This window comes from Berghia stephanieae, chromosome 3 (assembly GCF_034508935.2).
Source record: "Berghia stephanieae isolate SIO BIC M18660-M18661 chromosome 3, UCSD_Bste_1.3, whole genome shotgun sequence".
Lineage (NCBI taxonomy): Eukaryota > Metazoa > Mollusca > Gastropoda > Nudibranchia > Aeolidiidae > Berghia > Berghia stephanieae.
In genome coordinates, this window is record NC_088362.1 from 101,763,116 (window position 1) to 101,777,947 (window position 14,832).

At 33.6% G+C, this 14,832-nt stretch overlaps 1 protein-coding gene across 2 annotated transcripts in view; it reads right to left on the reverse strand.

Moving 5' to 3' along the window:
* Window positions 1-375: 375 nt before the first annotated feature.
* LOC144969014 (calcyphosin-2-like) overlaps window positions 376-14,832 on the reverse strand; it is a 28,992-nt gene continuing 14,535 nt past the window's right edge. For both annotated transcript variants that reach the window (XM_078907963.1, XM_078907964.1), the window contains exons 11-19: window positions 14,413-14,487; window positions 13,428-13,520; window positions 11,102-11,195; window positions 10,593-10,711; window positions 9,504-9,583; window positions 8,656-8,810; window positions 6,759-6,878; window positions 6,185-6,266; window positions 376-5,083 (exon numbers count right to left, since the gene is read on the reverse strand). In XM_078907963.1, coding sequence (XP_078764089.1) covers window positions 4,911-5,083; window positions 6,185-6,266; window positions 6,759-6,878; window positions 8,656-8,810; window positions 9,504-9,583; window positions 10,593-10,711; window positions 11,102-11,195; window positions 13,428-13,520; window positions 14,413-14,487 — 991 coding nt within the window. In that variant the 3' untranslated portion in view covers window positions 376-4,910. The remainder of the gene's footprint in view (window positions 5,084-6,184; window positions 6,267-6,758; window positions 6,879-8,655; window positions 8,811-9,503; window positions 9,584-10,592; window positions 10,712-11,101; window positions 11,196-13,427; window positions 13,521-14,412; window positions 14,488-14,832) is intronic.

Sequence of the window (14,832 nt, forward strand, 5' to 3'; positions counted from 1 at the left end):
CTCTCTCTCTCTCTCTCTCTCTCCTCTCCTCTCCTCTCTCTCTCTCTCTCTCTCTCTCTCTCTCTCTCTCTCTCTCTCTCCTCTCTCTCTCTCTCTCTCTCTCCTCTCTCTCTCTCTCTCTCTCTCCTCTCCTCTCTCTCTCTCTCTCTCTCCTCTCTCTCCTCTCTCTCTCTCTCTCTCTCTCTCTCTCTCTCTCTCTCTCTCTCTCTCTCTCTCTCCTCTCTCTCTCTCCTCTCCTCTCTCTCTCTCTCTCTCTCTCTCTCTCTCTCTCTCTCTCTCTCTCTCTCTCCTCTCTCTCTCTCTCTCTCTCTCTCTCTCTCTCTCTCCTCTCTCTCTCTCTCCTCTCTCTTCTCTCTCCTCTCTCTCTCTCTCCTCTCTCTCTCTCTCTCTCTCTCTCTCTCTCTCTCTCTCTCTCTCTCTCTCTCTCTCTCTCTCTCTCTCTCTCTCTCTCTCTCTCTCTCTCTCTCTCTCTCTCTCTCTCTCTCTCTCTCTCACACTGGGAATGTTTGGTTATCACAGATTCTTTCCTACACAACATACTTGTTGTGAAATGAACACAATATAAAAATAAATAATGTAAGCAAATAAAACGAATTTGAAATAATATGTGTTGTACTAAGGATTAATTCATATAGACTGTTGATGGTGATAATACATATATGGACAATAAAAATGAATTGTATCTAATTTACGAAATGAAATACAGTACAAACCCTAATAACGACATCTGACAATGACAACCAGTTTCTATATCAAAATCCATTTCTATTTGATGTATATCATTAGATAGGAAATATCTGATAAAACGACATAAAAATTGACAATCTGGCTTACAACAACATCCTGACTTAGTATTATTGAGTCAAAAGTAACAGCCTATTGAAATGTCTCTTCCAAATGCAGCTAAGCTAAACAATTACATCAACTTAGTGAAATTGTCGAAATCACAAAAATAATAATTGATGCATTGTTACGAAAATGAGAGAGGAACCTTCAGCAATCTAGTGATATTGATGAAACGCACCATATCGTTGGTTTCAGGAACTAAAGTAAAAGCTGCACTTGAAACACTGCCCAACAGCACAAAAACTACTTTTCTTTCCCAGCACGTTTGAGAAAAAGATAATGATGGATTCCATGTTTAAATAAAAGTGGTAAAGTTTAAGGCAAAGGTAAAAAAAATAACAGCAATAAACATTTTAAAATCATTTGTCAACAATAAAACGAATTTTGAACAAAAAATGGATAGAAAAGCTTTTAAAAAAATAAAAAATAATAAGCAATGTTTAAGGCTGAAAACCCTTCTTGTTGGTATTATAATATTACCATTCTTACTGTTAACCCTTCTTGTTGGTATTATAATATTACCATTCTTACTGTTAACCCTTCTTGTTGGTATTATAATATTACCATTCTTACTGTTAACCCTTCTTGTTGGTATTATAATATTACCATTCTTACTGTTAACCCTTCTTGTTGGTATTATAATATTACCATTCTTACTGTTAACCCTTCTTGTTGGTATTATAATATTACCATTCTTACTGTTAACCCTTCTTGTTGGTATTATAATATTACCATTCTTACTGTTAACCCTTCTTGTTGGTATTATAATATTACCATTCTTACTGTTAACCCTTCTTGTTGGTATTATAATATTACCATTCTTACTGTTAACCCTTCTTGTTGGTATTATAATATTACCATTCTTACTGTTAACCCTTCTTGTTGGTATTATAATATTACCATTCTTACTGTTAACCCTTCTTGTTGGTATATACATATACCATCTTACTGTTAACCTTCTTGAAATTATAAAATATAATTTATGTTACCATTTGTATTATAATACATCTTGACGTTAACCTTCTTGTGTATTATAAATACCATCTACTGTTACCCTTCAGTTGGTAACTATAAATAGTAGCACTTGAAACACTTCACCACAGTCCTTGTTGAATACTTATTACTTTTACTGTCAACCCTTCTGTTGTATTAAAATATTACCATTACTGTTAACCTTCATTGTTTAAAATATACCATTACTGTTAACCCTTTTGTTGGTATTAAAAATACCATACTTAACCCCTGTGTTAAACATCTTATGTTGTGTATTACAATATAATCTACTGTAACCTTTTGTTGATTACAATATTACATTCTTACTGAAAACTCTGTTGTAATTATAAAATATACATTCTTACTGTTAAACCCTTCTTGTTGGTATTATAATATTACCATTCTTACTGTTAACCCTTCTTGTTGGTATTATAATATTACCATTCTTACTGTTAACCCTTCTTGTTGGTATTATAATTATTAACCATTCTTCTACTGTTAACCCTTCTTGTTGGTATTATAATATTACCATTCTTACTGTTAACCCTTCTTGTTGGTATTATAATATTACCATTCTTACTGTTAACCCTTCTTGTTGGTATTATAATATTACCATTCTTACTGTTAACCCTTCTTGTTGGTATTATAATATTACCATTCTTACTGTTAACCCTTCTTGTTGGTATTATAATATTACCATTCTTACTGTTAACCCTTCTTGTTGGTATTATAATATTACCATTCTTACTGTTAACCCTTCTTGTTGGTATTATAATATTACCATTCTTACTGTTAACCCTTCTTGTTGGTATTATAATATTACCATTCTTACTGTTAACCCTTCTTGTTGGTATTATAATATTACCATTACTTAACTGTATAAACCCCTGTCTTGTTGGTATTATAATATTACCATTCTTACTGTTAACCCTTCTTGTTGGTATTATAATATTACCATTCTACTTACTGTTTAATCCTTCTTGATTGGTATTATAATATTACCATTCTTACTGTTAACCCTTCTTGTTGGTATTATAATATTACCATTCTTACTGTTAACCCTTCTTGTTGGTATTATAATATTACCATTCTTACTGTTAACCCTTCTTGTTGGTATTATAATATTACCATTCTTACTGTTAACCCTTCTTGTTGGTATTATAATATTACCATTCTTACTGTTAACCCTTCTTGTTGGTATTATAATATTACCATTCTTACTGTTAACCCTTCTTGTTGGTATTATAATATTACCATTCTTACTGTTAACCCTTCTTGTTGGTATTATAATATTACCATTCTTACTGTTAACCCTTCTTGTTGGTATTATAATATTACCATTCTTACTGTTAACCCTTCTTGTTGGTATTATAATATTACCATTCTTACTGTTAACCCTTCTTGTTGGTATTATAATATTACCATTCTTACTGTTAACCCTTCTTGTTGGTATTATAATATTACCATTCTTACTGTTAACCCTTCTTGTTGGTATTATAATATTACCATTCTTACTGTTAACCCTTCTTGTTGGTATTATAATATTACCATTCTTACTGTTAACCCTTCTTGTTGGTATTATAATATTACCATTCTTACTGTTAACCCTTCTTGTTGGTATTATAATATTACCATTCTTACTGTTAACCCTTCTTGTTGGTATTATAATATTACCATTCTTACTGTTAACCCTTCTTGTTGGTATTATAATATTACCATTCTTACTGTTAACCCTTCTTGTTGGTATTATAATATTACCATTCTTACTGTTAACCCTTCTTGTTGGTATTATAATATTACCATTCTTACTGTTTTTGTCAGTTGATGGTTAAGAAATTTGAGACTGAAACCACCCTTGTGTATTTAGCTCTTTTTTTTTTTGTTTTTTGGAGCTGTGATATTCATTTCTGTCAAATAACTTTTTACAGACCACAAAATTTAATAACTTAATAACTACTTTAATAATACATGAGTTGCTCAACCTCCCTCTAAAATATAAATACAGTGCAGCACGGAAATCTCGAATAAGTTGAGACCGACCAGTTGTTTGTTCAAGATTTCTGTGATGGATATTTTACAAAAAATATGAAGAAGTTTTGGTGAGGTCTCATTTATAATGGGGTGTAGCATTGAGTGCATCTCGTTTCATTCAAGAACAGGTGGAATAATGTTCCCCTTTACGTGTACTATAATAAGATGACAAAGACAGCACGTCCCATTGTTGATTACACACTCAGCATGCTACGTCTTTAGCCTATGAATCCAGTACCTAATCACTCCAGTCCTCACTTATCTCTCCCACACCTTTCTTCTCACCCCATCTTCCCCACCCCTAATTACTTCTTTGATTTTAATACAATAACAGTAACCGTCTCAGGTCATCATTAACTCACTAGTCCCCTAGCTACTGGTGCAATCGGGTACATCATAAACTGCTCAAACATGCTTCATACAGCCCAGCCCTCCCCCCCCCCCTCTACACATACACACACACACATACTTCACAAACACTAATACATTTAAGGCCACATAGACCGCAATGACAGTTTTCATTTCCGTTCAATACAATCATAAGGCAAAAGAATTTTATCAACAAATGTGAAAGTTAAGGTCCATTTTGTTCAATATTTTCGCGGACAATGAAAATAGAGGGAATAAAACAGAATTTACATGTGTTCAAGATTTCCATGATTTCCAGATTTATATGTTCAAGATTTTCATGCTGCACTGTATGGCAACTTTCAATTGGTGAGGCCTGATATAAGTATAAGCACTTGTAACATGACATAAATTAATTTATGTTCTCATTGAATGACACATCGTGAACCACATTTTTAAACAAATAAATCACCAATTAATTTTGTTTTAAATAAAAACAAAGGACATTATCGTGCAAGCTTCGTAATGGAGCTGTGCTGACACACCAACACTGTTTCAATCAACATGACCGTTTTCCCTTGAGTGGGCAATTAAGCAAATTGGTTTTATTTCCTTCATGTTGAATGCAATAGAGTTAAAGCTTTTGCCGTTATTATTGCTCCAATCAAAGGCTAGCGCTATATTGATTAAAGTTAAACATTCCATGTGTTGCGAAGAACATTGGCAAAATCCTCATCAGTTTCCAATCCAAGGCTCAGTCCCTCGTAGTATTCCTCAAATTCAATAAAAGAAATGTACTCGTTCTTGTCATCCTCCCTGACAGCCTCTAAAAATGCTTGCAGTGCACTTACACATGGGTCTGACCCTGAGAGGAAGGAATAAAACATGTTGTGGTTAGCTTATTCAATTCTATAAATAATACAAGAAAAATTGCTAAGCACTGAGCATTTAAAAAAAAATTCTTCTTTTTTTCCTCCACCTCTTCATCCTTCTTCTCTCTTCTTCTTCTTTTTCTTCTTGTTCTTGTGCGGCTATGTGGTCTAGTGGTATGACACTCGCTTTCGGATCGGAAGGTCCTGGGTTCGAGCCTCGCGCTTGGCGCATAGTTGAGTCCTTGGATAAGGCTCTTTACTCACATTCTCTCACCGTACTTAGGTGTAAAATGAGTACCTGGCTGTTAACAGCGTTGTCTTTGTCCGAAAAATTGTAACCTCGCCTAATAGGCGTCATGTCCCGTCCTACATGTTAAATGTTGCTGTGGACCAGGGACCCCTTGTAAAACGTTTTGAGCACATTTAGTGGATTTTGCGCTATATAAAGCTCAATTTTTATTATTATTATTATCTGTATCTGTGCCAAGCCCTGGAGATACCAATTTGGCTTGATGCAGCGGTCTATTTTTTGACAAGGCAGTCTGAATATAGTCAGTTGCAGAATTCTTGTAATGATGCCGAATTTATGATAAAGTTTTTAAGATGGTTCCAGTCAGTGATGGTTTTGATGATGGAGTGCCAGATGGGTATTTTATAAAACACATGTCATATTATATTATTATTATTATTATTATTATTATTATTATTATTATTATTATTATTATTATTATTATTATTATTGCAATTATTATTATTATTGCAATTATTATTATTATTATTATTATTATTATTATTATTATTGTTATTATTATTATTATTATTATTATTGTAATTATTATTATTATTATTATTGTAATTATTATTATTATTATTATTATTGTAATTATTGTAATTATTATTATTGTAATTATTATTATTATTATTATTATTATTATTATTATTATTATTATTATTATTATTATTATTATTATTATTATTATTATTATTGTACTTATCATTATTATTATTATTATTATTATTATTATTATTATTATTATTATTATTATCATTTCCAATAAGCTCATAAAAGAGACAATTATTTTTATTTGAGTTACCTCGAATGTTCCCGTTGAAAAATTTCTTGACATCACTGACATGAATGACTCCTTTGTTGCCGCTACTCAATTTCTTGAATGCCTGAGGCAAGCAAAATAAAACGATAATGATTATTAATCACGTTCATACATTATAGCAATAAATATTATTAATTTTTCTCGACATGTTTGAAAGTTTATGCACTATTGTGAACAATAAAATGGAGCAATTCCACGAAAGTAGTCATTCAGAGCCATTAGGCCCATGGAGCTGGAGTTTATCCCAGTTTCTGTTGTGTGAAACAGACAATAGCAAATGATTGCTACCCTTTGGATTGGATGCTAATCTATCTCAAAGAACTTTCCACCAGATCTAACAGACCCAGCTCATTGCTGGGTTGACAGGAGGGAAAAGTCAGGAAAAATAATCTTGACTTTATCCAGGATCGATCTTGAACCTTTTGTGTTGGATGCCAATGCCAGTGCTCTGCCAACTGAACTTTTGGGACCCCCAAATTCCATGATAGTCTAAATCATAAATATACCTTTTCAAAAATAAACCTTTCACAAACAGACTGCTACGTCGTGTACTTACTTTTCTGACAAGAGCTTTACGGTATTCACTCATTTCTCCCAGGATGCCATGCATGTACTCCACATAGTCCAATAGTTTCATACCACTGGGATCCAGAATCTCAAAAACTTCCTCAAGGGTCTAGAAGTAAAAGGCAAGGTTAAATTAAAATATTAACTCACTCAATCCTAGAGATTTTTGCTACTTTTCAAAATTGGACAAAATAGATAGTTTTATTCAACTACCATTAAACATGTAAAACGAAAAACATTAGCTTTGATACTACACCTATAATTTGTCTCAGAAAAATGTAATAAATAGGCATGGGGTACAAGTAACCCGGGTAAACTACGGATATAGTCGGTGTTAGGGTTGAGTGAGTTAACATTTATCTTATAATACCTTGGTGAAAAGGTTATCTCAGACAAAAGACCACATACAAGGCACTTCATTTGACATTAATATGGAAGAATGATTTATTTCAAATAGAGATAAGAAAAGCGAATGTCGCCGTCTGCTATGAGATGATAAATCCCATTTTATTCATTTTGGTTGGAAAATTATACGTAAAATATCAATAGACCAGATGACCTCAAACTTGTCTCAATAAATTTTTTTTGGACTTCTCAGAAGATGGAAAGAATACTGAAACAGCTTTTTACCCATAAAATTACCAAAAAAAAATTGTATAAATAGGTCCACTGTACAAAAGTCAACCGATAGTATGCATAATCATTGAACAAATGGGTGACAATGGTTGAGGAATTTCTGACCTCGGCAATTCCTCAACACTGACTCAGGTGTGAATGAGAACCTGACTGTAGGCAGTGATGGGTGTTATAAGAAAGCCAATACAAAACAAGCAACCCAACAGACGATTTGAAGAGTAGGAACTGAGAATTCGATTCCATATTATGGCCTTTGGGGCACTTTAATAAAGCATTGCAGATTCCATATGGCCAGCGGGTCAATTTAATAAAGCATTGCAGATTCCATATGGCCAGCGGGTCAATTTAATAAAGCATTGCAGATTCCATATGGCCAGCGGGTCAATTTAATAAAGCATTGCAGATTCCATATGGCCGGCGGGTCAATTTAATAAAGCATTGCAGATTCCATATGGTCAGCGGGTCAATTTAATAAAGCATTGCAGATTCCATATGGTCAGCGGGTCAATTTAATAAAGCATTGCAGATTCCATATGGCCAGCGGGTCAATTTAATAAAGCATTGCAGATTCCATATGGCCGGCGGGTCAATTTAATAAAGCATTGCAGATTCCATATGGCCAGCGGGTCAATTTAATAAAGCATTGCAGATTCCATATGGCCAGTGGGTCAATTTAATAAAGCATTGCAAGGTGCAGGGACTATAGTGAATTGGAGTAGCTTGGGTAGATATCAGTCGGAAGTGATTTGGTCAATTTTGATTGATTTTTAAAAAGTAAATGGCATAACAATGGTTCCTTTAGCCCATAAAAATATATGCAACATTGTGTGTTGTATTGGCATGAAATTAATGTAACACATTATATTTACATTCTGACACGTAACTACCAGCCACTGTGGTAGAGTTTTTGTGACCAAAAATTTAAAAAACACAAACAAAACAATCCAACCAACTATAATCTTAGCAAATAATCAAGCATCTAATGTCTTCTAGATAAATCCGCTATTTTCAATTCTTTAATTACTGTAAAATCCAGTGCATGATGGGCGTTAAAAACAAATAGTTACATTTAAGTCAAAAGCAGCACTTGATCAGCTTTAAGCCATTTGATAATACGATAGTACTGTTAGTTAAATCAATAAAAGAGCATGAATTATAATAAAAATTAATAATGATAATATAGATAATATCAATGATGATGATGATAATGATTAAAACCAAAAATAAAATTTATAAAGAGAAATACTAACATCTTGATCTAATTTTATTCTAAATGTCTTGATTCCCTTTTCCAAATCAAACTGATCCAAAATACCCGTGTTGTACTGGTCCAATCGTCTGTAGAATCGACCAAGGCCCGTCACCACCTTAATACCACGTTTACACACCTGTCCAGCTACATCCTCTGGTAAAAAAAATAGAATCGCAACAGAAAACTTGTCATGGAAACAGGTTAAACAGGAATACAATTAAAAAAAAAAAACAAAACAAAAAACAATTCAGGAATTGAATGTAAGCTTTCGTTTTATCAAGTTCAATCCTGGTTCAATTTTTGACTACAACAATATGGGGAAAAATATGGTGGCAAATGTCATATATTCAGTTATTCAAGTAACTTTATGAAAAGGCGTTCATATCATTTTATTTTTTGCAGTTAAAACTTTGTTCTTTATTTTTTAGATCACATAACTTTTATATCTTAAATTTACCGATTTGCTCTATGCCTGTTTTGTCAATAAAAATTTCCTATTTTCTCCACTTTTTTTTAACCTTTACACTAGTCTAATCCATGTAATTCTTTTTTTTCCACACTAGTAGTTATTATACAACTCTCGCAGGTGAGATTGTTTTATTATTTTGATGGCAAATAAAGTGACAAAGAGACAAATTAGGGAGCAGGTAGTGGTGTTAGATAAAAATCTGAAAAACTGTGGATGAACAGTGCCAGACAAAGTAAGAAAGAAAAATATAAGAAAATACAATAAAGTAGACTGATTGGAAAGAGAGAAAGAAAGAGAGAGAGAGAGAGAGAGAGAGAGAGAGAGAGAGAGAGAGAGAGAGAGAGAGAGAAAGAGGAGGGGGGGGGGAGGTCATCTACCTTGTACCCTTGAGAGGAAATCTCTATTCTCAATGTCAAGTTTACTTGGTGCGTGATCTCTCTCCTCATCGTCATATTCCCTTTAATGAAACACAATACGTATATTTGTAATGAGTTGATGAAGGCATAAAAGTTTATTTCACAATAACTCAAGGATCATTTAATTTATTTTCATTCTTTTTCTAATTCTAACATGGAGAATAGCCTTGTAATATTAATGTTCACGATATACTAGGTTGGAAGATTGTGAGAGATAAAAACATGTGATTTTATATACGGCAAGTTCCACTAAATGTGCTAAAATCACTTTAAAAGGGGTCCCAAACCAACAGCAGCACTTAACATGTTGGGAGAGATATTGGTTTTCAACAAAGACAAAACTTTTACCAGCTAGGTAACTTATTTGCACCTGAGTATGATGATGTAAAAAATGTGAATGAAGAGTCCTTTCCAAGGATCCAGCAAAGCGGGAACTGAGCCAGAGACCTACAGGTTTAGTGGTGTCATGCCACTAGGACGAAAAGCCATAAAGTAAAAAACTGAACATTGATAATCGGGAGCATATTTTTGTGGACAGTATGTTTTTTGTATGGGTAAAACTCTGTTGGAAAAGTACTATCTTTTCTTTCTTTAACCGCAAATATATTGCTAAATTCTATAATCAACTGAAGATGGTTATTTTTGAGAGGAAAATGCAGATGTCTAGTAATCTGTCAAATAAGGTTTAAAAAAAGAGCAAAAAGGATTTCTGTAAAGCATCAATGAATTCCATTATCGCAATTAAATTCTAGTAAATCTATGGTATCACACGTTGTGTTGTACAAACAAAGAAATCTAAGGCAGTGTAGTAGTAGTAGGCATCCTTCAGTCTCAAGAAATGATGGTTCGCGCCCTGTATGACTTTGGTCTCATCAGTCTTGTTGAGAGCAGCAAAGGATGTGACTCAGCATCCCCCCCCCCCCACCCTTCATCCTTGAATCTAATTAATAAAACAATGTTCGAGCTTATGTGTCACACAATCTGAAATGTTTTTTTCCCTCAGGCGTCTTGTCCAATGATTTACCATGGAATAAATTTGTTGATACTTACATAAGGCAATCCTTCTCTGATTCATCCACATCAATGACTCTCAGGACAATCATGTCGTTCTCAGCTAGGCTGTCCGTCAGTGCCAGTTGGCCTTTGGTTGGAATTTTAAGATTTGCACCCTGGATAGAAGACAAAAATTAATTCTATATTTCAATCTATTGCAACGTTTTGTTTTTGGGGTATAAAAAGGTTGATTTGAATAAATTAAATCAACTGCTGATATTGTTATAACAAAATATAGTTGCTGAAATATAATTAGATTAAAAATATCAAAGAAGAATCAGCAGGGGAAATTTACTGACAAAAGAAAAAGAAAATAATGATTCCTAAAAGAAAACCAATTAACGGATTCTAAGTAGAGATCACAAAATGATTGGGAGGGGGGGGGGGGGGGGGGGGGGGGGGGAAGGGGGGGAGCAGGAAATAAAATCATCCACTTTATTATTTTTCATTCTAATTCTATAACTATAACTATGGATGAAATAGGATTCATAAGAACTATGACTCACAGAGTAAATATCTGACAGGCTGTAGGCCTTCCCTTGCTTGGGGCCAGATAAATGGACATACTGGCCTCTGTAGATGAATGGCATTGCTTTGGCGCTAAAATAAATGGAAATAAATGGTTTTAACATTGGGGAATATCTCACCCTCATTTCTAAACTAATTGAGAAAATTGTTGCTTTCAGGCTTAACACGTTTTTGAATGAACACAATTTGTTCTCTAAATTTCAGTCTGCTTATCGCCCCTTTCACAGCACTGAAACTGCTCTATTAAAATCCATAATGATATCATAAATCATTTATGTCGGAAAAATGATGATGTTATTATCATACTACTCGACCTTAGTGCTGCTTTTGATACAATAGATTTTACTCTTTTAATTGACAGACTTAAGACACTATACGGATTTGGGGGTACTGTTCTTGACTGGTTTTCTTCTTACCTCTCTGACAGAATTCAATCAGAGTCTGTAAATCGACATGACTTCTCTTCTCCTTGTCCCCTATCTTTTGGTGTACCACAGGGTTCAGTTCTGGGACCCTCTTTATTCACCCTCTATATCAGACCATTAGGTGACATCATCTCAAAATACTTTATTAAGTACCATTTTTATGCAGACGACACCCCATTACTGTTTCCCATTAATATCGACAATCATCTCAATGTTATAACGGACATAGAAAATTGTATCTCTGAGAGTAGTGACTGGATGTGTTGCAATAAACTCAGGTTAAATGAAAACAAAACAGAGGTGTTGCAAATTACAAGACGGGGCCTCGTGGACCTTTCCACGCTTAACCTGAATCTTTCTGATTGTTTAATTCCCATCACTAAAGAACCTGTGAGAAACTTAGGAGTTTTATTCGATACCAAATTAAACATGTCTGCCCATGTCACTAATGTAACTAGATCCTGCAATCTTTATCTTAGATCTATTGGTGCTATTAGAAGGCTTCTTGATATTGATACTACTAAACTTCTTGTGGTCTCTTTGATTCTTACCCGCCTTGATTATTGCAATAGCTTGCTCTATGGTTGTGATAATAATGTCATTAATCGACTCCAAAAGATACAGAACAAAGCAGCTCGATTGGTAACGTTATCTAAAAAGCGCGAGCATATAACACCGATTTTGGAGGACCTACACTGGCTACCAGTAAAGTTTAGAATTGAATTTAAAATACTCACCCATGTTTTCAATTGCTTAAACAATTCTGCTCCTGTTTACCTTCAGGAACTTATCCACCTTTATGAACCCAGTCGAAATTTAAGATCTGCTAATTTAAATATCCTAAGGGAAACCCCAAAATCGTTAGTTTTTCATGAGAAATCCTTTGACCACCATGCCCCCCGACTGTGGAACTCCATCAATATTGAAACTAAAAATAGTGAAAATCCACTTATCTTTAGAAAACGGTTAAAAACTGAGCTTTTCTGTAGGGCATATAATTTGGACTCTTAGTATGTATTTTATTATAATATATTATGTTATCACCGAATTTGTGTGGTTTTAACATGCCAGTTCTTTATTTGTATATCATACATGATGTGTTGATGTAAAGCGCCAGTGAGCAATTCTAAATTGGAACTAGGCGCTATATAAGTTCATTATATTATTATTATTATATTATCTCCCAAAACAGACTATACGTTTTACTGTTTCCCTCTCACCAAGGGTATCCGGTCAGGGCCAGGACAAAACAAAATAATCTCATTCCAAGACAAAGACAGAAAGCTAGTTGGAAAACAGATATAGGGGGATAGAAGACACAATTAGAACCTCCCTGCCCACTATGGGAGGTCAGGAACCCCACCCAGAGGGGACAGACCTGTTGGCATGATAAAAATAATCACAGTAGGTAATTGAAATTGTCATGAAACAGCAGTACGAGGAGTGCAGGGAAAACAATCTCTTTGGTCAAATCATACATTCATTTTTTGTGCGGCTTTTAGGTTATGACACTCAGTTTCAGACTTGTAGGTCCTTTGTTTGAGTCCAGCTGTAGTGTTGCAAAGAAAAATCTTCGAACAGGAGTCTTTACTCACGTTCTCTCAATATACTAAAAAAAAAAATGAGTGGTTGTCCAGTTGTCTTACTGTAGGCTTGGGACCCCATGTGAAATGTTTTCAGCACATTTTGTGGATATGTTTAATAGAAGATCACATTTCTTATATCCCCTTTGGTCATTGTAAAAATGTCTCTCATGAGGGCAATTCTGTGACAACATGAGGTTTTCGTGCCTCATGATGACAAAATTCCCACAATCATAATTGCAAAGAACATTCTATCACTGACTTGTATAATGGCAAGAGGAAAGGGACAATCTCACCTCTTCCCAAACTTTCTGAATTCATAAACTGTCATTGTCTTGTCATAGTCAAAATAAAATCCTGTTAATTCTCTCATAGCGTCTTGAGCATTACTGGAAAGAAAAAAATATATTTAAAAAATATTATAGTTGAAATATTTAAAGAAAACAAAAGAAAATCACATTTTTGCGGGCAAGAAGTAAAAATATTTCTTGATAGATATATATTAATTTCTGAATATTTAAAACTAAAAATGCCCCCCCCCCCCCCCCCAAAAAAAAAAAAAACAAAAAAAACCAACAAAAAACAAAACATCAAAATTACATTCATTTTTCGGGAATAACTTTTTTATAATGTCAAAATTATCTTATTGATCTGTCCCCAAACAGTATCTAGGCTATGATTCCCAAAATTTCTATCTTAACAATATTTCTATTATAACTGTCATTAAAGCAGAAGACTGTCCCCAATGTCTATTACTATTATCAATTACACAAATATATACAAGTCATATATCTAGTGGAAAACTGTTACGATGAAAAATCTGAGAAGATAATGAAATAAGCATTGATGTTTGATACCTAAAAAGAAAATTTTAAACAATATTATGTCGAGATAATAAGTTAAGAAGGGAAATTTTGATTATTTGCAAGTTCTCTGTGTAGTTAATTTGTATTGCCTGTTTTCCTCCAGGCTAAAGAACAAAAAAAAAAACAAACAAAACCCCAAAACAAACAAAACAAAAACAAAAACAAAGCGCTATGAATCGTTAACTGCAAATAACATGTAAAAACCTGCATTACATTGGTGTGACCTTACGATATCAAAGTTTTTTTTTTTATCCAATTGTTAAATTATTTACATGTTCATGGACATATCGTTTACGAGATATTGATCATAATTTGAAAAGATCCATGTTGTCAAAGTTCAGCACTGTTTCAGTCCACCTAATATTTGCATAGAAATTTCAAAAAATAATTCCATTGAAAATAAAATAACACTCACCGGGTTAGAATTCTAGCACCAAATCGAACACGTCTGGATAAAAGGTTTTCAGTAGCTGATGAACTTGTGTTGATTCTGTCAATGTCAAATAAGCAAAAGATATAAGAGAATTTTAAAAAGAACATGGAAAATGCCAAGCCTTGGAAGTTGAAATGTTAATATTTTATAAATTCCCTGTCCTAAGACTACATCTAGGATAAAATTCTTGAAATTCTTACCAATCAGCGTTAGCTGCTGCATTTGTTGATACCCTAAAACATACCCAATTGTGCTTTAATTTCAGAACCAGGAATTTAATTTTATACTTTGAAGATCAATTATTTCTGAGACAACATTTGTTTCTTTCCTCTTCATCTTTGCAATGATATGCTACTATCATTGAATTAGTTCCCCTTCATCTTTGCAATGATATGCTACGGT